Below are 23,758 nucleotides of genomic sequence, written 5' to 3'. Positions count from 1 at the left end.
TTCTGAGGAAGGATCACCGGACCCGAAACGTTAACTCTGTTTTCTTCTCCACAGATGCTGCCAGACCTGCTGAGCTTTTCCAGCAACTTTGTTTTTGTTCCTGATTTACAGCATCCGCAGTTCTTTTGGTTTTTATTAGAGAAGAAGCAATACTTGACCTTCTCTTAGGAAATAAGGCAGGGCAAGTGACTGAGGTATCAATGGGGGAGCACTTTGGGGCCAGTGATCATAATTCTATTAAGTTATGGAAAAGGATAGACCTGATCAAAAAGTTAATGTTCTAAATTGGAGTAAGGCCCATTTTGATGGTATTAAGGCAAGAACTTTCAAAAGTTGATTGGGGGAGCCTAATCACAGGTAAATGGACAGTTGGGAAGTGGGAAACCATCAAAAATGGGATAACAACAGTTGAGAGACAGTTTGTTCTTGTTCATGTGAAGGGCAAGGCTGGTAGGTGTAGGGAATGTTGGATGACTAGAGAAATTGAGGCTCTGGTCAAGAAAAAGAAGGAGGCATATGTCAGGTATAGACAGCTGGGATCAAGTGAATACCTGGAGGAGTAAAAACTGAAAGAACTGCTGATGCTGTAAATCAGAAACAAAAGAACAGATATTGCTGGAAAAGCTCAGCAGGTCTGGCAGCATCTGTGGAGAGAAATCAGAGCTAATGTTTCGGGTCGAGTGACCTTCCTCAAACACCTCCAATAGACCTATTAGAGCAGTAGTAGTACTATACTTAAGAGGGAAATTAGGAGGGCAAAAGAGGCACATGAGACAGCTTTGGCAATTGTTTAAGGAGAATCCAAACAGATTGCAGCAGTAAATTAAGGGCAAAAGAGTAGGTATGAAGAGAATGATTTTACAAACCTCTATAAGGTCACCCCTCAGCGTCCGAAGATCCAGGGAAAAAATCCCAGCCTATTAAGCCTCTCCCTTTAACTCAAAAACCCCCAGTCCCGGCAATATCCTTGAAAATCTTTTCTGCACCCTCTCAATTTTAACCATATCCTTACCAAAGAAGGGTGTCCAGAATTGTATGCAGTATTCTAAAAGTGGCCTCACCAATGTCCATACAGCTGTCACATGATGTCCCAATTCCTTCTTCACCAGGAGCCAAATGCTTACATTACCACCCTGTCAACCTGCAACTCCACTTTCAAGGAACTATGTATCTGCGCCCGAAGGTATTTTTGTTCAGCAACACTCCCCAGGACCCTATCTTTAAGTGTATAAATCCTAGTTTGCCTTCCCAAAATACAACACCTCACATTTATCTAAATTAAGCTCAATCTGCCACTCCTCGGCCCATTGGCTCATATGATCAAGGTCCCGTTGTACTCTGAGTTAAACTTCTTTGGTCCTCTGTGCCACCAATTCTGGTGTCATCTGAAAACTCACTAACAATGTCTCCTATATTTACATTCAATTCATTTATACACTCATGAAAAGCAGTGGACCCAGCACCGATTCTTGTGGCACATTGCTGATTGAAGGCCTCCAGTCCGTAAATGTCCTTTTCAAGGGGCACTGGCATCAGTTCTGGGACAGGAGGGATCTATACCGCTGGGATGGACTCCACCTGAACAGGGCCGGGTCCAGTGTTCTGGCAAAAAGGGTAAATAGGGTGGTTAATAGGACTTTAAACTAGCAAGTAGGGGCGAAGGGAGAAGTGAGCGTAGAGGGAGAACAACAATTAATGTAAGGCAAAGCAGCAGGTTAGCAGGTGACGAGGAAGCTTCAACTCCATTGAAAATTAGGAAAAAAGTTAAAGGGAAGGAGAACTCAACAGCTGTTAGTAATGGAGGTAATAGGACCCAAAAAGAAGGTGCAAAAACTGGCATAAGGGCACTTTATCTGAATGCTCGGAGCATTCGAAACAAGGTGGATGAGTTGACTGTGCAAATCATGGCAAATGGGTATGATTTAGTGGCTATTACAGAGACGTGGTTACAGGGTGGTCATGACTGGGAGTTAAATATCCAGGGGTATCAAACTGTTCGGAAGGACAGACAGGAAGGTAAGGGAGGTGGTGTTGCTCTGATTTTTAAAGATGATATCAGGCTGGCATGAGAGATGATATAGGTTCTACTGAACAAAACGCTGAATCCGTTTGGGTGGAAATTAGGAATAGCAAGGAGAAGAAGTCACTGATAGGTGTGGTCTATAGCCACCAAATAATGACATCGTGGTGGGGCGGGCAATAAACATAGAAATAGCTAATGCATGTAAAAATGGTACAGCAATTATCATGGGGGATTTTAATCTACATATCGATTGGTCAAACCAGGTCGGTCATGGCAGCCTTGAAGACGGGTTCATAGAATGCATCCGCGATAATTTCCTTGAACAATATGTAATGGAACCTACGAGGGAGCAAGCTATCCTAGACCTAGTCCTGTGTAATGAGACAGGAATAATTAATGATCTCACAGTTAGGGATCCTCTCGGAAGGAGCGATCACAGTATGGTCGAATTTAAAATACAGATGGAGCGTGAGAAGGTTAAATCCAGTACCTATGTCCTGTGTTTAAACAAAGGAGACTATGAAGGAATGAGGGAGGAGTTAGCTAAGGTAGAATGGGAGCAAAAACTTTATGGTGGTTCAATTGAGGAACAGTGGAGGACTTTCAAAACGATTTTTCACCGTGCTCAGCAGAAGTATATTCCAGTGATAAGGAAGAACTGTAGGAAAAGAGAGCGCCAGCCATGGATGTCTAAGGAAATAAAGGAAAGTATCAGATTGAAAAAAAAAACACATACAAAAAAGCAAAGAGTAGTGGGAAACTAGTAGACTGGGAAATCTTTAAAGGCCAACAGAAAGCCACAAAAAAAGTTATAAAGAAAAGTAAGATAGGTTATGAGAGTAAACTAGCTCAGAATATAAAAACAGGCAGCAAAAGTTTCGATAAATATGTAAATCGTAAAAGAGTGGCGAAGGTAGACATTGGTCCTTTAGAGGATGAGAAGGCCAATTTAATAACTGGGAGTAAGGAAATAGCGGAGACATTAAACAGTTATTTCGTGTCAGTCTTCACAGTGGAAGACACAAATAACATGCCGAAAACTAATGGCAAGAAGGTTATAGCAGGTGAGGACTATCATTATCACTAAGGAGGCAGTGCTGGGCAAGCTAATGGAGCTAAAGGTAGACAAGTCTCCTGGGCCTGATGAAATGCATCCCAGGGTACTAAAAGAGGTGATGGGGGAAATAGCAAATGCACTAGTAATTATTTACCAATATTCACTGGACTCTGGGGTGGTTCCCGCAGATTGGAAAACAGCCAATGTGACGCCACTGTTTAAAAAAGGAAGTAGACAAAAAGCAGGTAACTATAGGCCAGTTAGCTTAACTTCGGTAGTGGGGAAAATGCTTAAATCTATCATTAAGGAAGAAATAGCAAGACATCTGGATATAAATTGTCCCATTGGAAACACCCAGAATGGGTTCATGAAGGGTAGGTCATGTTTAACTAATTTGGTGGAATTCTTTGAGGACATTACTTGCATGTTGGACAATGGGGAACCTGTGGATGTGGTGTATCTGGATTTCCAGAAGGCGTTTGACAAGGTGCCACACCAAAGGCTGCTACATAAGATAAAGTTCCACTGTATTACAGGTAATGTATTGGCACGGATAGAGGATTGGGTGACCAGTAGAAAGCAAAGAGTAGGGGTAAATGGGTATTTTTCTGGTTGGCGGTCAGTGGCTAGTGGTGTGCGTCAGGGATCAGTGTTGGGACCGCAATTGTTTACAATTTACATAGATGGTTTGGAGTTGGGGACTAAGTGTGGTGTGTCAAAATTTGCAGATGACACTATGTTTTAAATGGTGAAATGGACTATGTTTTAAATGGTAAAAAATTGCAGCATACTGCTGTACAGAGGGACTTGGGTGTCCTTGTGCATGAATCGCTAAAAGTAGGATTGCAGGTGCAGCGGGTAATTAAAAAGGCAAATGGAATTTTGTCTGTCATTGCGAGAGGGATGGAGTTTAAAAACAGGGAGGCTATGCTGCAGCTGTATAGAGTCCTGGTGAGGCCACACTTGGAGTACTGTGTGCAGTTTTGGTCTCCTTACTTGAGAAGAGATATACTAGCACTGGAGGGGGTGCAGAGGAGATTCCCTCGGTTGATTCCAGAGTTGAGAGGGTTGGATTATGAGGAGAGACTGAGTAGGCTGGGATTATACTCATTGGAATTCAGAAGAATGAGGGGAGATCGTATAGAAACATATAAGATTATGAAGGGAATAGATAAGGTGGAGGCAGGGAGGTTGTTTCCGCTAGCAGGTGAAACTAGGACTAGAGGGCATCGCCTCAAAATAAAGGGAAGCAGATGTCGGACTGAGGTCAGGAGGAACTTCTTCACCCAAAGGGTTGTGAATCTGTGGAATTCCGTGCCCAGTGAAGCGGTTGAAGCTGCCTCGCTGAATGTGTTTAAGGCAAGGCTAGATAAATTTTTGAACAGGAAAGGAATTAAGGGTTATGGTGAGTGGGCGGGTAAGTGGAGCTGAGTCTCAAAAAGCTCAGCCATGATCTTATTAAATGGCGGGGCAGGCTTAAGGAGCCAGATGGCCTACTCCTGCTCCTAGTTCTTATGTTCTTATGTAAAGCAATCCTCTACGACCACCCCCTGTCTCCTACTCCAAACCAATTTTGTATCCAAGTGGCCAGCTCCCCCAGATCCTGTCTGATCTAACCTTACTAATCAGTCTACCATGGACAAACTTGTTGAACGCTTTGCTGAAATCTATATAGACAATGTCTACCACTCTGCCTTTGTCAATCTTCTTTGTCACCTCTTCCAAAATCTTAATCAAGTTAGTAAGACATGATTTCCAATGCACAAAGCCATGTTGACTATCCTTAATCAGTCTTTGTCTTTCCAAATGTATGTAAATCCTGTCCTTCAGAATCCCCTACAATAACTTACCCACTACTAATGGCACCACATTAGCCAACCTCCAGTCTTCTGGCATCTCACCCGTGGCTGCCGATGATTTAAGTATATCAGCAATGCGCCCAGCAATCTCTTTCCTATCTTTCACAAAGTTCTGGAAAATACCTGATCAGGTCCCGGGGAATTATCTACCTTTATGCATTTTAAGACTTCCACCACCTCCTCGTCGATCATATGCACTCTTTTTAAGACATCACTATTTACTTCTCCAAGTTCCCTAGATTTCATGTGCTTGTTCACAGTAAATACTGACGTGAAATATTTGTTTAGTATCTCATGAATAGGGTGAGTTGTCAAGGTCTTTTTACTAGGGTAGGTGAGTCCAAAATTAGATGGCATAGATTTAGTGTGAGAAGGGAAAGATTTAAAAAGGAGCTCAGAGGTAACTTTCTCACACAGAGGGTGATCTGTGTATGGAACGAGCTGGCAAAGGAAATACTGGAGGCCGTTTCAATTACGACATTTAAGAGTATCTGGATGTGTATGTGAATAGGAAGGGTTTAGAAGAATATGGGCCAAATGCTGGCAAATGGGACTAGGTTAGATTGGGATGTCTGGTCGGCATGGATGAATTGGACTGAAGGGCTTGTTTCCGTATTGTTTGACTATGATTCTGTGACTCAATGAACTTGTGAATATAGTCATGAGCCACAATACTGAAATCCTCAAGGAACGAGAAGGTAGAGTTCAAGTTCTCAATGTCAGAAAAATAACTACATTTAAAATTGTAAGAGGTTTCTCACTTAAATTATGGTATTTTAGTGCTTTTCACTTCAAGATGATATATAATAATATTTTGACTGCAAATACATATCTGTTGTATGATAGCATAGATTCCAGACCACACAGGCACTGCATATCCAAGACAGTTTAAATGACATTGCAACACACAATGTTCCCATCAAAATGTACCTCTGATAATGAGGTATCAACGTGGTGAGGCTGCAACACAGGATTACTTGCATGCCAAACAAAATAAGCAGCACCTGACAAACAGCTAAGTGATTCTAAAACCAATAGTTCAGATCTATGCTCTGTAGTTCTGCCATATCCAATTGTGAATGATGGTGAATAATTAAACAACACATGAAGGAGGAGGCTTCACACAACTTCTTGTGGTATCAAGAAATGGCTGAAGGCACTGCAAAGGCTATGGGTGCCGACAATATTCCAGCACTCCAGTTTCTGAAATTGGGATTGAAAAATAACTTGATACAAATTGTTATTTCAAAGATGCAATGGGAAATCTATATAAGTTTAAGAAAAGAGATTAGAAAACTTTAATTTAAAATAGAATCAATGAAAAAGCCTAGGTGGTTTAAATTTGTATCAAAAATGAAAAAAAATTTGTTTGGTAAGAAAGAACAAACGAGCAGAATTTGATCATGCTTAAAATCAATTAGTAATGTCTGATTTCTGTTTTAAAGATACTACGAAAATATTTTGTTTAACTGGATGTTCAATTCTGGTCTCCCTGCTATAGGAAAAATGTTGTGAAATTTGAAAGGGTTCAGAAAAGATTTACAAGGATGTTGCCAGGGTTGGAGGGTTTCAGCTATTGGGAGAGGCTAAGTAGGCTGGGGCTATTTTCCCTGGAGCGTCGAAGGCTGAGGGGTAATCTTACAGAGGTTTATAAAATCATGAGGTGCATTGCTCAGGTGAGTAGCCAGGGTCTTTTCCCTGGGTAGTGGAGTCCAAAACTAGAAGGCATAGGTTTAAGGAGAGAGTGGAAAGATTTAAAAGGGACCTAAGGGGTAACTTTTTCACGCAGAGGGTGATGCATGTATGGAATGAGCTGCAAGAGGAAGTGATGGAGGCTGGTACAATTACAACATTTAAAAGACATCTGGATTGGAATATGAGTAGGAAGGGTTTAGAGGGATATGGGCCAAATGCTGGAAATGGGACTGGATTAATTTAGGATATCTGGTCAGCATGGACGAGTTGGATTGAAGGGTCTGTTTCTGTGCTGTGCAGCTCTATGACTCTATGACATTATGCCTCCAGAGCTCCTGAATCAGAGAGAATGTGATAATTAATTTGATGGTCCACTTAGAATAAAAGATAGTGACAGGAGAATTACACAACATCAAATGGAAATAACTCATCTTATGTAGTGAAATGAGATGTACCAAACAAAAGGAAAGTATAAATGGAATTAACTTGTTGATATTCCCTTTGAAAATATGTGTGCCTTTTCCTGTGAACTTTTGCTTTAAGAGAAATGAATTGGATGATTTGGCCAGCATATTTTTCAAACTCTAAAAATGTTTCATCATCTAGAAAGTGTGTTCTTTAATATTCCAATCCTGCCGAACTCACCATGTTGGAAGTAGATACATCCCAGAAATGCCTCAGAGCTTGTCTATTACAGGACAGAAAGCCAATTGGTTTTGGTTCTACAAATTTTACAACAGCTCTGTCTACCTGTTCCAACATGACAGGCTCTAGCTCTAGTTATTAGGGTACAACAGTTTCAAATGTACCTACTCAGCAAGTATTTCGTTAATCAGACCAATTATAAACCATTAGAAATGATCTGTCGAAACCCTCTCACAAATGCACCTCCATGAATACAACAACTACTTATGAAGATCAAAAGAAATGATTTATAAGTACAGTATAAACCAGTTTCTCAAATGACCATCTTCGATGTTCTTAGCTGATTTCCAAATCCCATTAAGAATAAAGTTATTCCTTTATACATACAAGTTAAGCTTGTTGTACTTGAACAGGAAAATTATCTTAACACTGATGTCATATATTTTGGTCACAGGCAGTAAAGCAGGTTCAGCAAGCTACATCAGATGATTACCAGATCCATCAACTTAAAAAGATCAGCAGCAGCCAGAAAACATCCAACAGGTTGCCGAGCTAGTATAGTTTTCCTTGTCATTTAGAGATGAAGTATGACTTTCCAACCCTGTAATCTTCAAAGGCAAACAAGTTATAATTCCACCAACTCAACATCAAGACATGTTAGACCATGTATGTATAAGTTATATGGGTGCTGAACAAAACAGCGTTAATAAAGACATTAACTAATTAAGTTTCATCAAACATGTCATTTCCATCAACCTAAGCAGTTGAGAGAACCTCTCTTTTTACATCAGATTCCTTCTGGCTGCAGTGCAAGATCACCACTGAGATTTTCCAAGTCTAAGGACATAAATACATTCTGGTGACTATTTCACTAAATTTCCTTTTATGCAATAATCAAAGACCAGTGCAATGGCTGTTGAAAATATTGACAATTATATTCAGTATGGTCAGTGTTCCTTAACAAATGGTATCCAACAATGATCCATTGTACACCAGTCCACCCTTCTAATACCTGTGCAGGAAATGGGCTGTTCAACATTTCCCTTCTCCTCACTAACCTCAGTTGATCAGTCTCGCAGAACATACTAGTTATATTGTAAAATCCATAATCATTAAATGGAAAGTGACTTGCCATGACTTCCAGACAGCTATGTTAAATTGACATGCCTGTAGGTAATGGTTTACCCTTATTGGAAGCTGTCATGAAGACAAGTCCACATAGTTCTTTTCCTTGATACTCACACTCCACCAAAATATGCATGTCTCATTGATGAGCATTGGTGAAAAGAAGGAAGAAAATGATACAAGAGTACGATCAGTGAGCAGAAGAAGGGCAAAGAGTTTTGCACAACCCCATGGGTTCATGAAAAAATCATGAAAAGACACAATCACCATTGTGTCGAGGTTGGGGCATATGACATTGAAATAAGCAATAGTCAATTCCTGAGAAGAAATAGATGGCATATCCAAACTTCATATCATCAACTGCCCATGTAGAGGACCACGACTCAGATACTGAGAATGTCATGCCAGATAATACATAGAAAAGAGGAACAGGAATAGGTTATTTGGCCCATCAAGCCTGCTCTGCCATTCAATATGATCATGGCTGACCCCATCTCAAAGTTAAACTTCCGCTCCCCCCCGCCATACCCCTCAACACCCACAGCCCCTGGAAATCTGATTTTTTAAAACATAATCTGTAACTTTCAACATATTAGACACTACACATCTTTGATAAAATAACATATGTGAATCATGATGACAAATAGCACACCTCAGAATGAAGTTACACTGCCAAATCATGATAACTGTATATAGAGTAGACTTGGTTGTGTAAAAGTCCACCACGTGAAGGTTTGACATGGATAGAGACAATGGGTTGAATGTTAGTTTTTTTTTGGCTAAGTCCAAGTTGTATCAAGTATTTTGAGGGTTTTTTGCTGCAGATCCCAGCACGTTTTCTTGCTGTATCTCACCAAACTTACCACATTAATTACCTACCACACTCCATGGCATGTTTCTTATCCATCTTACTTTGGCTATTCTGGGAGCAATTCATCATTCAGCAGATATCCACCAAGGACCATACCCCTCATGCCCACACCATCCTTGAAAGTCTTCTTAGACTAAGCAACAGCAGCTGGTATTGCCCCTCACCAATGTCAGCTCCAAAATCAGGCAGCCTATAGCATGTAGCCAGAATGGCTAATGCTCCATTGCACAGACAACCCCATTTCCTTACCCTAGTTCGTTTTTAACCACCATGACACACACTTTACCTATCTGTTGCTGCATCCCGTAAGATAAGATGCAGGAACAGTGTAGATCATTCAGCCCCTTGGGTCTGCTCTGTCATTCAAGGAAATCATGGCTGATCTGATATATTCAACTCGACTTTCCTGCCTTTTCCCAGAACCACTGATTCCCTTGCAGATTAAAAACCTATCTATTTCAGCCTTGAATATACCTGTTTGAACACGCTCTAAACCTGTTTTAATCTACTGCAGAGTAGACAAACAGGAGGCTGGAAGAACACAGCAAGCCAAGCAGCATCTGGAGAAAAGCAGAAATCAACAGTTTGGGTATTACCCTTCTTCAGGGCTGGACGTGGGGGTAGGGGGAACTGCAGATAAAGAGAGGGGGGGAGGTGGGGGAGGGGTGTAGTGGAATGGTGGTGATAGGTGGACACTGGTAGTAGGTACGGCCTGGTTGGTCGATGGGAGGGATAAATCTGGTTGGTAGACGAAAGGGACTGACAGTAGGTGGAATGGAAGGGAGAAGGTGGGGCTGGAAAGGGAACTGGGGGATGGGTGGCAAGGTTATTTGAAATTGGAGAACTCAATGTTGGGTCCTCCGGGCTGCAGGGTGCCCAGGCGGAAGATAAGGTGTTGTCCTCAAATTTGCATTCCGAGTCGCTGCGATGCTGGAGGAGCCTGAGGATGGACATGTCAGGGGTGGGGGTTGGGGGCGGTGGGAGTTGAAATGGGCAGTGACTGGAAGGTTAGGTTGGCTGTTACGGGCCAGGCAAAGATGCTCAGTGAAACAGTCACCTAGGCTACATTTGGTCTCACCGATGCAGAGAAGACCACATCGGGAGCATTGAATACAGTAGACTCGGTTGGAGGAGGTGAGGGGAGAGTTGAAATGGGCAGAGACCAGGAGATTAGGTTGGCCATTACAGGCCAGGGGAAGATGCTTGGCGAAATGGTTACCTAGTCTCCGTTTGGTCTCACCGATGTAGAGAAGACCACGTCGGGAGCACCGGATGCAGTAGACTAGGTTGGAGGATATGCAGGTGAAGCTCTGTCTCACCTGGAAGAACTGTTTAGAGCCTTGAATGGAGGTGAGGGAGGTGGTATGTGGACAGGTGTTGCATCTTTTCAGGGCAAGGTACCAGGGGATTTGGAGTGGCTGGTGGGGAGTGTGGCATGAACTAAGGAGTGGCGAAGGGAATGGTCCTTGTGGAAGGCAGAGAGAGGTGGGGAATGGAGAATGCTTTGGGTGGTGGGGTCTAATTGGAGTTGGTGGAAGCATTTGAGAATAATACGTTGGATGCAGAGGCTCCATTCTGTCCTCCTTGGTCCAGGCACTCTCCACCTACATCCAGGACATAAATCACCTCTTTGGAAACTTCCAGTTCCCTGGACCCCAGTGCTTCATTTTTACTATGGACATGCAATCCCTATACACGTCCATACCACACAAGGGCAACCTACAGGCCCTCAGTATTTTTCTCTCCAACAGACCCATCCAGGCGCCACCCCCCACACCCACCCCCTGCCGCCCCCCGCCACCAATACCCTCCTCTGCCTTGCCAAACTAGCCCTCACCCTCAATAACTTTTCCTTCAGTTCTTCCCACTTTCTCCACATCCAGGGGGTTGCCATGTGCACTCGGATAGGCCCCAGCTGTGCCTGCCTCTTTGCTGGTTATGTCGAACAGTCCCTGTTCAGTACATACACCAGTACTGTTCCCCAACTCTTCCACGGTTACAATGATGACTGCATCAGTGCTGCATCCTGCACCCAGGCTGAACTACAGCAGTTCATCGACTTCGCTAAAAACTTCCACCCTGCCCTCAAAATCACTTGGTCTATCTCAGTCACCTCCCTCTCCTTTCTTGACCTCTCCGTTTCCATTTCAGGCAACTGTTTACAAACCAACATTTACTAAAATCCCACATTTACTATAATCTTCTGTAGCTACCTAGACTACACCTCCCTCCACCCTGTATCCTGAAAAAACTCCATCCCGTTTTCCCAATTCCTCCTCTCTGTCACATCTGCTCCGACGAGGAGATGTTCCACTCCCAAGCAAAACCGGATATCCTCCTTTTTCAAACAACGTTCTTTTCACCCCTCTGTCATCCAGACAGCCCTCCACCATGCATCTTCCATTCCCTGCTCCATAGCTCTAAACCACTCCCCCGCCTCTAAACATAATAAAGATAGGGTCCTCCTTGTCCTTACTTTCCACTCCATCAGCCTCCGCATCCAACATATCATCCTCAAACACTTCCGCCAACTCAAATTAGACCCCGTCACCCAGAACACCTTCCACTCCCCATCCCTTTCTGCCTTCCGCAAGGACCATTCCCTTCGCCATCCCTTAGTTTGTGTCACACTTGGTAGCCACCTCACCGAGCATCTTCGCCTGGTCTGTAACAGCCAGCTTAACCTCCCAGTCACTGCCATTTCAATTTCCGCCCTTCACCCCCAACATGTCTGTCCTCAGCTTCCTCCAGTGTCATAGCAACTCAGAATGCAAATTTGACGTCAATACCTTATCTTCTTCCTGGGCACCCTAGTGCCCGGAGGACTCAACATTGAGTTCTCTAATTTCAAATAACCTTCCCAATGATCCCCCGGTTCCCTTTCCAACCCCAATGCCTCCCTTCCATTCCACCTACTGTCACTCCCTTCCAGCTACCAATCGGATTCATCCCTCCTCCCATCGATCAATCACTTATCACTACCATTCTGCTATACCCCCTTTATCTGGAACTCTCCCCCACCACCACATCCAGTCCTGAAGAAGGGCAACATGTGAAACGTTGACTTCTCCTTTCCTCCAGATGATGTCAGGCTTGCTGTGTTTTTCCCACCTCCTGTTTGTCCACCTTGGATTCCAGAATCTCCAGTTTTTTCTGTCTTTAATCTACTGCAGACCCACATCTTCTCATGGTCCAGTAGGGTATATCATATGCCAGCAAGCAATTGAACAATTCCAAACATGAGCTTCTATTTACAGAATGAAAAGGGAAGATGAACAAAATTAACGGAGGCTGAAGTTTGCCCTGACAATGCCAACCAGATTTGTGTATCATGATCAAAGGTTAATTTACAGTTCATGATTGCCTGCAACATCCAGCTCTCATCTACTGGAAGGGAGTTTCAATGATCTTTTATCTGGCTTGTAGAGCATGATGCAGCTGAGCTCTGTCATGGACAATGACAGCTTTCTCCTCCTCAGTGTCCTTGTTCTCCTCCTCCTTGGAAGACTGCACCATTCTCCCAGTTCTTCAGTATCTGGGACCTGTCCTCAATCCCTGCTTCAATCGTGCAGAGCACAACTTGCCAGGATAATATGGAACATTCTGTCCCCACTAACGTGGTCCAAGCAGCAGAACTGCATCTTCAACAGTGCTATACTCTGCTCCTCCTGATGGAGGTACGGTTGGCATTAAACCTGCACTGCACATCAATCAGGGGATTGTGCTATGATGTCATCAGCAATGTTCACCATGGGTACCCCTTGACCCCAGTAATCAGCTTCATTTGGCACCCGGATCCTCAAATGCACCAGGTACACGACAGTGCTCCAGGCTGTAGGACTTATGGCAACTGCCAGAGTCCGGGGAACACACTTCCAAGAAGTGGTAACATTGATCACAGATCACCTGAACATTAATCAAACGTAATCAACCCTAACTCTTTCCTGTTGATGAATTCCACAGCATTGTGATACGGCTGTCTCGGTGCCATGCTTGTACAGTCAGAAGCAGCCTGTATCTGGGGGCACACGGCTATGTTTTCAAATCCTACCTCCACACTGCAGCACCGCCTTCATCATTGGGGAATGAAATAAACCGGTGCGACTTGCACAGATCATATTGGTCACTGTCCTGATCCATTTGTGGATGCATGATTGAATATCCTAAACAGGTCACCTGTTGCAACCTAGAAGGAGCCAGTAGCAAAGCTGTTTAGTGCAGCAGTAACCTTCACAGCCACATGCAGAAGATGGTTTCCCACTCCTGCAGCCCTCCAGTACCATGTCTCGGTACATACGAAGCCTGTTAATAAACCTCAAGGCATCTGTCCCAACAAAAACGCAACTCTCTGTGGTATATCCTACATGAACCACAGAGTGCATTAATGTCAATTTGGGGTGGCATGGTGGGTCAGTGGTCAACACTGCTGTTTCACAGGTCCAGGATCCTGAGTTCAATTCCACTCTTGGGCGAATATCTGTGTGGAGTTTGCACAGTCTCTCTGACTGTGTGGGTTTCCTCTGAGTGTTCCGGTTTCCTCCCACAGTCCAAAGATGTGCAGGTTAGTTGGATTGGCCATGCTAAATTGCTCACAGTTTCCAGGCATGTGTAGGTTTAGTGGATTAGCCATGAGGAATGCAGGGTTACAGGGATAGGGTAGGGGCTCGGTCTGGGTGGGATGCTCTTTGGAGGGTCAATGCGGAAGCGATGGGCAAATGGCCTGCTTCCACACTGTAGGGATTCTATGAATATCAGTATCTCAATAAGAGTCTAACATAAAAAGTACTTTTAAGATACTAAATTTTACCCAGATCACTGTTTTCCAAAAACATTTGATCATATTTGCCTAATAATATAATCCTAAATCCACATTAATACTGGAAACCACATATGCAAATTTGTCATGCTGCGTATATATTGTCTGAAAAATGAATGGCGCTGTATAATCTTTTCCAAGCTAAATGACTTCTGCAAATCCTTTGTCACCATTTATCCACCATAATGTTAAAATTAGTGCAACTTCACATTATAGTCTTGTTGCAACACTTAGTACACTTATGGAAAATGATGAACAATGTAAATATATAACATACACTTATTAATCTCCAGCAGTACTGTATGTTGTAAATCACACAAAACAGCCTTTCTCTCTCTGTCCTTTGTCTTTTGTTACCATTTCTCTTGTGTTTGTGTCTTTTTTTCTCTCACTGATTTGTTTTTCATTTTTCTCTTTCTCTTCCATTTCTTTCCCTTTCTCTTCCATTTCTTTCCCTAGTGGCATTGTGTTATGTGACAGATAAAGAAGCCACCAAATGTACCATCTGTATTCCGGGTTGGGGTTGGGGTTGCGGCTAAAATGTAATCTTGAATGATCTGTTAACATTCTCTCTGCTGCACTCACTTTTTATCGCCTTTCCCTTCAATTTCAAAAAGTTATTTCTCAGAATTCATCTTCTCAACTCCAGCAATAAAACTTTGTAAACTCTTGCTTTAAATTTAAAAGAGAATTAATGGGAGAATCCATTCTTTACTACTATATTTGTGCATTTGATTTGTACCAACACTTACAATTACAAGATTAAGTTTTTGTAAGATGACTTCCACTAGAGAAGGATTCCTGATTCTGCACAAATAAACTAACTGTTCTTCATAATGAAGGCGAGCTCACTTACATAATTCTCAGCCATTCAGTTTACAGTTCACAACGCTCAATAGCTGCAGAGTGTAGAAAATCAGAATGTAGTACAGTAGTGAGTAGAAGACATCCGACTGCTCGTAAAAATGTCATTTTGTTGTTGCCAATTGTGGAGATTTAGAGGGCCGTCATAATGGAAAGATAAAAATGGAACGAATATGAAAGGGTGGTCATTTAAGTAAATGGTTCAATGAGATTCCTAGGGTAACAAAACTATGAATGATTCTTATCGGTGAATTGTTTATGTCCGTATTGAATCATAATTATCATTAAAACAACGGCATGAATGGCAATAAAGAACTTCATAATACTAAAACATTTGCAAGAGTAAAAGAAAATTCCACACTCACCTCAACAGCAGCACAAGACTTGATTGGGTATAAGTAGATGTTGGTGAGTGTGATTGACTCACTGCCCTTGATTAATTTGGAAGTTTCTCCGTTTTCTACCAACTCGAGCTGATTATCTGAACAGTTCTGAGATAGGGGAATCTCAATCCTGGCAGAATTTTGTGCTGCAGCAATTTCTGAAGAGATTTTAGTTGTTTCTTCATCCGTTAGATGTTCTGCCTGTGATTCGTCACGTTCTCTCATTGTTCCACACCTTTCAAGCTTGGACAAGGTGTCTTTGTCAAAGCAAACTGGCTGCTTAACAAAACAACCAAGAATAAACTTCAAAAATTTTTGTGCATCATCAAATGTGGACATGTAGCCAAAGGATATTCGGACTGATCCAGTGGGGCGGCCGTCAATCAAATCCAAAGAATCTCCACAGACATGACCTGCCTATTGGAAAGAAATGAGAATATTTAACATTCTATGCAGCCTGTCCAAGATCTATAAGGCACAAATCCAAAATGTGATGGAATACTCTCCATTTGCCTGAGTGGGTATGCTCCAACAACAGTCAAGAAACTCCATCCACTCCAGCTAAAACAAAGTAACCTGACTGATCAGCCCCGATCTTAAATATTCACTCCCTTCACCAGCAGTGCACAGTGGCAGCAGTAGACACTAGCCATAACTCACCAAGATTCTACTGGTGGCACCTACCACTTCACAATCTCTACCATCGTGAAAATCAAGGCCAGCAGGTGCATGGAAGCACAGTCACCAATAAATTCCCTTTCAAGTTACAAACCATCCAGACTGGGAATTATATCACTATTTTTTCAGTGTCATGCAATGAAAAATCCTGGAATTTCCTTCCTAACAGCACAATGCATGTACAGTACCTACATTACATGGACTGCAGGGAGTCTAGGCGGTGGCTCAGCACCAGATACCCAAGGGCAGTTAGGGATGGGCGATAGATGTTGGCCTAGCTAGTGGTGTCTGCATTCCAAGAATGAAAAAAAGAAGCGTTCAGGACACTAGCTACCTCATGTTAGCGTGTATGCAACATTAAGAAACTTTCTACAGTCACAGCAAACGAAGACTTGCTGGTTACCACATCTGATGGACCCAACAAATTACTTTTGAAATCTGCAAGGCCTTTTAAAGGTCAAATTCATCAATGGTATTCTTACACATTCCCTAATTTTTGATTCAGATAGGCAATGGAAGATGCTTCAATGAAGAATAACATCCCAGATCACTTTTAAGCAATAACATGAGGCTGGCAAGATTTATTTAAATTGGTGGAATTAGTGACTGCTGACTGGTGCAATCCTGCTATTTATTGTAGCACAGAATATTGACCAATGTGATAAGCTTTGTTTATGCTCAGATCATAATCTTTGCTACATCTTTTTGTCTTGTGTATTAGTTTGTTGAGAGATAGGCAAAAGAAAAATCACATACACTTGAATGAAAATAAAATAAATATGAAAAATACATTAACCATTATGGATTACGGTATTATGGATCTACTGGCTAATTATACAACACTTCATGTCTCATGCATGCTGGCATCCATAAGTAAAAGATCAGGAAATTACTAACTTAAGATGCTCATATTTGAATGAGCTAGAATAGAATTATGTAAAAATTCTCTGTTTCTAGCCCAGATTGTAAACGTCCTTCAGTTAGGTTTTTGTTCAAGGCTCTTTTGAAATCAGAATTAGTGCATAATATGAACAATGAACTCGTCGAAAGGAAAAAAGGCTGGTTTAGCAGCTTTGCAAACTTCCTGTTGGAGAAAAATTAACTTCTGTTGTGCTGAGATTAAGAGTTGCAAAAATTTTCATCCTGTATTATAATTATAATTTTTCTTTTTAGACGAACAGCAAAACACTGGGACATAAAATACAAAATTCTGACACAGTTAATACTAACCTTTAGATTCTTTTTGACATCTTCGTTACTGATTCCGAGGTGTTGTTGACAGCCTCCAGTGTTACAAAAACAGCCAGTGCGAAGATGGATGTTGTACAAATTTGCCAGTTTGTCCACCTGTAGCAGGTAAAGAGTGATGGTGTTTTCATAAAATCACATTATCAACTCGATCGTAAGTGATTTTTTCAGGGATGTGTGGAATGGCTTATTTTTGACTTTTGGCATAAATTAGATTCAGACTGCTGGTTGAAGACAATGAGGTGATGATAAATTGAACTGGAAGTGGGGCTTCCAGTTTTTGGACATCGACCAATTAGCATAACGTTAAATGAAAGTTAGTATAAATGTGGGTGCTATCTAAAGCCATGCAGGCCTCTGAGCCTGCTCTGCCATTTAATATGATCACAGCTGATTATCCAACTCAGCACCTTGTTCCTGCTTTCTCCCCATACCCTTTGAACCCTTTAGCCCAAGAAGATATTAAACCCCTTCTTGAAAATATTTAATGTTTTGGCCTGAACTGTTTTCTGTGGGAAGACAAATAGTTAAAGTTTACTACCTTAGCACTCTTTTCCATTCAGTGCCTCTGAAAGCATGAAATACTACAACTAGATGCTTCTGAAGTGACATAAAAATTTGTAATGAGTCAAACTGTCTCTTATAATAGTAATGCCATTGCTATTCTGCCACTCGAATTTTCTACTCCAGCATCATTTTCAAAGCTAAGCCTCTACTTGTACAAATCATCTACTAAGGTGAACTTTTCATTCACCTTGTCTAAAAATGTCAGTTTGCAGATGGGTGGACAGTGAGCATCTGTCATACACGACATTATCTATATTCCTTTTTTTGGATCACTGGTGTTAGAATAAAATATAAACCAACGCAGAATAATTAGCATAAAGATTCACGTGCACAAAGTACAACAAGACAAAACAAAACCAAAAACAAATTGGTTTTGAAATGGCTATAATATATTTAACTTGTGATTACTGTGTTCTCTCAATGGTGTACATGTATATTTACATATATAATGTTGTCATAGTCCAACTGGACCATAGGGCTGCTCTCTCATTAGCAAGAGACAACTGATGGTGGTTTAACCTGAAGGTGACTATACCTCAGGCGAGGGAAGAGATTGAGATAGACGGTCCTTCATGATAACCTAAGCTGGTGCGGGAATTGAACCCATGTTGTTGGTGTTACTTTGTATCGCAAAGCAATCAACTGAGCTGACTTATACCTTTATGGGTACACCATCACCAAGAAAGTTTGTGTACCTATCTTAATGATTTATTTCTGATATCTTGTGTATCAGAATGGTAAGTAATTACATTGAATGTACTTCTAAATTCATGGCCAGGACCTCAATGTCAGCAATAAAGCAACGGCATTCACAGTCAGCTTTGAAGAAAGCTGCGCATAAAGATTTAACAATCTCACTGAGTTGGATTTTCCTTTCCCCAAAATCAGTTGCAATCAGGAGGCAAAGGAATCTCCAAACATCCAGCAATATAAATGTTATCAAACATAGTCACAGCCATTCACTTCCAAGTATTATTAAAGACAGCAGATCAGGAAGTAAAATACACTCAGTAATTCATTTCCAGTTGGAGCTTTACCGAAAATGAAATAAGTGATTGGGACATGTGTGTGAGGTAGATGCCCTAAAATATCAAATAAACTTCCTTCTGCTTTCGTTACTTTAAAATTTTAATTATTTTTAACACAGGGAGAAAATGATATTTCACAAAATTAACAGAGTGTGAGTAATGAAATTAGTACATTATTAAAGACCAGTTACACCTCATTCAAGAAGATGCAACTCTTTCAAGGGTTTTACACCAAGACTAACAGCATTAAAGGGTAAGTTTTTGATTGTTCAGCCATTTCTATATTATTGCAATTCAGAGGACCCAACAGTGCCTTGTCTGAAGAAATTACAGCAACCTCGATATTTCCCTGTTTAACTGCACAAACAAAGGGATCATAAGTGGCTGTTAGTTTCAGAGAAGTAAACATGGTTAACACAAATAGTTTTGTCCTTATTATGACTATAAAATCCTGGTAAATATTTGAATGAAGCACCCTTCTTTTAGGTAGGTCTAGTCAATGTTGATACCTTTGTTCCTCAGAAAATATATCGAGGATAGCTGGAGTTCAGGTTGAATGGAATCCCAGGCAATCTTAGAACACCAATTCCCTGATCTATGTAAGGAAAAAATGGCCTGATGGTAGTAAATATCCAGGACACTGTATATTAAAATAAGCAGGAAGCAGCCTGTTTTTGTTGATTTAGAAATTAAAACATAAAATAAGAATTTTCCTTTTCAAACATGTACACTTAGAAAATTACTATTACATTTGTTTCAACCTATACTTCAGCCAGCATCTTCCAGAACAACAATTTAACTGGGACAATGTAACCATAGTAGCTATGTTTGTTGATTGCATTATGGGTGGAGAACCACGCCTCTAGGAATTCCTGTGCAAGTCTATGTTTGGCTTGGGCTACTATGGTTACCTTGTCCCAGTTAAACTGATGGCCTTCGTTGTCTGAGTGTATATACAAACCCATACAGATCAAAACCGGAAACGACACTACTCACCATAGCGGACTGGACATTTCAAGCAGAGTAGAACAATATAGCTTACCAGAGGCCTGACTGATGATGTTACCTAGCATGGTGACGAAACATCTGAACGAAAACAAGCCAGCTCAGCGAACAAGTCAACAACCTCACCCACAACCCGAGCTACAGATCTTTGCTACAACTTGGAGTCCAAAACTAGAGGGCACAGGTTTAAGGTGAGAAAGGAAAGATTTAAACGGGACCTAGGGAGCAACATTTTCATTTGCAGAGGATGGTGCATATACAGAATGAACTGCCAGAAGAAGTGGTGGAGGCTGGTCCAATTACAATATTTAAAAGGCATCTGGATTGGTATATTAATAGGAAGGGTTTAGAGGCTGGCAAATGCGACTAGATTTATTTAGGATATCTCGTCAGCATGGTCGAGTTGGACCAAAGGGTCTGTTTCTGTGCTGTACATCTCTATGACTCTTACATTTTCACATGCTAGAAGACAGACTTTATTGACAATCTCATTAATGGGGCTCGAGCCATTTGCTCAACTTGCAAGTTTGAAGCTGAAATAGGGATAATCAAATTCAACATACCCTGATCAGATCATTTCTATTGTACACTGCACAAACACCTGAATTAGGTCTAAGGCAACCATTTCAGATCCAAAAACATGCCCAGTCTACCTCAAATAATCCTGGCAGGGTAAGGTATCTAAAAAGCATGAGCAACAGTTAAATAGCTGTTTCATGCTGATACTGTGCGAAAGGAACACAAATGGTATTCATTACCAACAGGATGCTTCCATAAGGCAAAAAGACATTCTGTCCACCATGCAAATGAGTAAAATGTGGCCTACAAATATCGGTGTCTGTGTGGTGCTAGGAATGTAGGCCATATGTCCAAAAGACTGACGGATTGTATCAAAGATCATGTCCCCTTTCTGTTCACACCAGGCAAGGTACTGACCATACTCAGCGAAACAGGTCCTGCAAAAATCAAAACTACGTTCTAAACATGAGATGTGATTCAACAATTGGACAGTTTTTTCTAAATAATCCTGAAGTATGCTAAGAGTTATGGTAATAAGTAATTTAGATTGTCAGTCAGGCTCACAGTGTGGCATACCTGCACGTGTTGGACACTACATATATGTCCGCTTTGTCAACTAACGAGCACTCTCTTCTCATACACTATAAAGTGTCATTCCCCTTGACATTGGTATTCTTGCAAGTTGTCCCAATGAATGCAAGATGAAAAGCTATGACAAATTGTGCCGTTTCTTCAAAATGATATACAAGTTTTGTACCCAGAAATGGCTAATTATACAATGTTAAGCATCAAAGAGTCTGTATAATGCATATGTGGTTCCAAAATTAGGTGTTCTCAATTGAATGTGTGTGGGTCCCTTAAGTATCATCAGAGTATTGGTCATAATCATAATGGTTTTTTACACCTTCATTATCTGACTGTAACTTTGTACATGGATAGTTCTGTACAGTTCCCTGAGTTGGCTTGTTGCTCCTCAATATTGTTTAATTCGTCATTGCAACTTCACAGGATCTCTGCTCACTTTGGGTACATGTGTGATCCTATGTGTAAGTTAGACAGTTCCGCATGTGCATTTCAGCCATGACCCAAATTCATTCTCCCTTGTTTGTCAAGAACTTTGTCCTGTATTTCTGGGGATGTGGACAAGTGATTGCATCGCAGGATTGTTGAATCTTGCCTTTCAAGTATGATCTTCGTGTGGATGGTAAGTCCATATCCACAGAATTAACTCTTTGGTGTAGCACTTCAATACAGAAATCTTATTTTGTCGTGCTGCATTTCCTGCTAAGTACTTTAAAAGTGCAAACAATTTGTTCAGCAGGACTGTTTGATCTGGAATAATAATTCTAGCTACAGATAAAACAGTTAAAAATGATACACAAATAACTCTATGTATTAAAACTCCAGCCCCCTTATAAACATGCATAGGTACAGACAGGAGAAACAAAAATAAAGGCTGTGATGGGCAGAGAGGAAAATGAGAAGGCAATTCAATGGTTCCTCTTCATAGGGTTCATTGAGATGGTCCTTTTGGCTTGTCAGGATGTACTATTTCTTGATTCTCCAGATATTTGCACTTGCTTGTAGGATATACAGGGTGACTCGATCACACTAATAAAGTTTCTGGCTTACTGGTTAAATGTCACAACTTACACAACTGTTGGGGAAAAAGTAAATTGGCTTTCTTCAGACTTAAAATGATTTTTACCGCAGAGAAAGAGATGGCTCCTTCCCTTGTGGTGTTCCGATGGTTTCTCCTAAACATTCACACCCCCAAGCTTTCAGCTACCTGACAGTCAATGGGAGAGTTTTTGACAGGTAGAAGGCCCTTGTCATCAATAACTAGTCACTATTCCACAGACCAATCAGCTCGTTGTTGCTGGTGAAATCTGTGCATACACATCCCTTTGCTCCAGCTCATCTGCAAACCTTCCTTCCATTGCTTGAACACTCAGCAGTGTAAATGGCACTCACAATCAGTGTCAGGTTATTTGCTTTTAAGTGTGCAGCAATCCTTCAACAATCGTTGCTTTTCAAATAGTTATTTTCCCATTTCTATTCATAATCAAAAATAATGGAATTAAAATGTTCATATAATCTGGCTTTTTCATTAATACTTTGCCAAAAGAGAGTGAACATTTCACATAGTAGCTTGTGTGTATCCTAATGGAAGGTGGAGTTGTGTAGATGCTAAGTTAATTTGAAATGGTTGATGCAAGATGGTTGAGCATGTCAAATGTTAGGCATCATTAACTTTAAGGCATAGACTAGTAGTAAAAACGGTTCTTTGACAAGGAGTTAAATCAGGAATTGAGGATTTGTCCAATATCCTTGATAAATACTACTGCCTGGGAACTATCCCAATAAACTTTCATAATGTCAGCATCTTGGAAAAGTTCCAGTCAAAAATCAGTGAGGATACAGTACTGAAGATTTTCTTAAAAAAGAAGAAAGATGAGTTAAGGTTTAGAACTGAATGTGGTCCAAGCAATGTAAGTGTGCTTGAGCACACCTTTGTTGTACTTTACAATATATTTGTTATACTGGTGCTCAACATATTTGCGCGTTGCATTGTTTATTCCTGGATTATATGTCCAAGTCTCTGTTAATTAGTTCATTTAATATTGCCCACTATGAAACAGTTGCTGAGAAGTGCTGGTTTAGACAAAATATGGATTTCAGAATGGAAAGTCTAATATCAAAATTCACGAGTTAGCCTGCACTTCTATTTGTCACTTATGGCTTGTTCACTCAGTAAGCAAAAGAAACAAGACTGATGATGTGAAAATAAAGTTAAAACTAAAATAGTGAATTTAAATTAATGTTGCTTATGACATCCTTAATAGAATGCCACTGTCAACTTGGAGAATTCAATACAATGTCAGCTTCCAAATTCTAAAATCTCTCCTAAGCATGCTAAAGTCTATATGTAGTTGTTGGTAGTCTATATGTAATTGTTGGTACCATATTGGTTGCCATACATCTTTTGCATTTTAATTATACTTGCAACAGTGACTTACAGGCACTTTACTATGTAAGCAAATCCTCTTCAATGTCAAGGTCCAATCGCCGTGATTTCCTTGTGGAATATGTGAAAAATACATAAAGAAAAATAGAGAGATCATTTGGTCTGTAGTATCTATCATCAAAGGTGTCTTCATCGTGTAATGTTTCCATTGTCAGTCTTCTCACCTTGATTGTTGGGTTACAACCATTCATTAAAACATCAACGTAACCTTCTACGGCTCTTCTTCAGTTTGCTGCTTATTCATATCATGACCTCAAGTCATTTGACATATTCTGGAGGAGGCTGTGGTGTAGTGACAAAGTCACTGGACGAGTGATCTAGGAGCTCAGGCCAATGCTCTAGGTACA

General features: G+C 41.0%; 1 protein-coding gene across 1 annotated transcript in view; it reads right to left on the bottom strand.

The window, feature by feature from the left end:
• Positions 1 to 23,544, bottom strand: part of LOC125485440 (molybdenum cofactor sulfurase-like) — a 76,001-nt gene extending 52,457 nt beyond the window's left edge. Inside the window, exons 1-3 of the mRNA XM_048608205.1 lie at positions 23,404 to 23,544; positions 17,247 to 17,363; positions 15,321 to 15,755 (exon numbers count right to left, since the gene is read on the bottom strand). Coding sequence (XP_048464162.1) covers positions 15,321 to 15,755; positions 17,247 to 17,363; positions 23,404 to 23,544 — 693 coding nt within the window. The remainder of the gene's footprint in view (positions 1 to 15,320; positions 15,756 to 17,246; positions 17,364 to 23,403) is intronic.
• Positions 23,545 to 23,758: the final 214 nt, after the last annotated feature.

This window comes from Rhincodon typus, chromosome 2 (genome assembly GCF_021869965.1).
Source record: "Rhincodon typus isolate 14 chromosome 2, sRhiTyp1.1, whole genome shotgun sequence".
NCBI lineage: Eukaryota > Metazoa > Chordata > Chondrichthyes > Orectolobiformes > Rhincodontidae > Rhincodon > Rhincodon typus.
The sequence above is the reverse complement of the archived record's forward strand: the minus strand, read 5'-3'. Positions and strand labels throughout refer to the sequence as shown.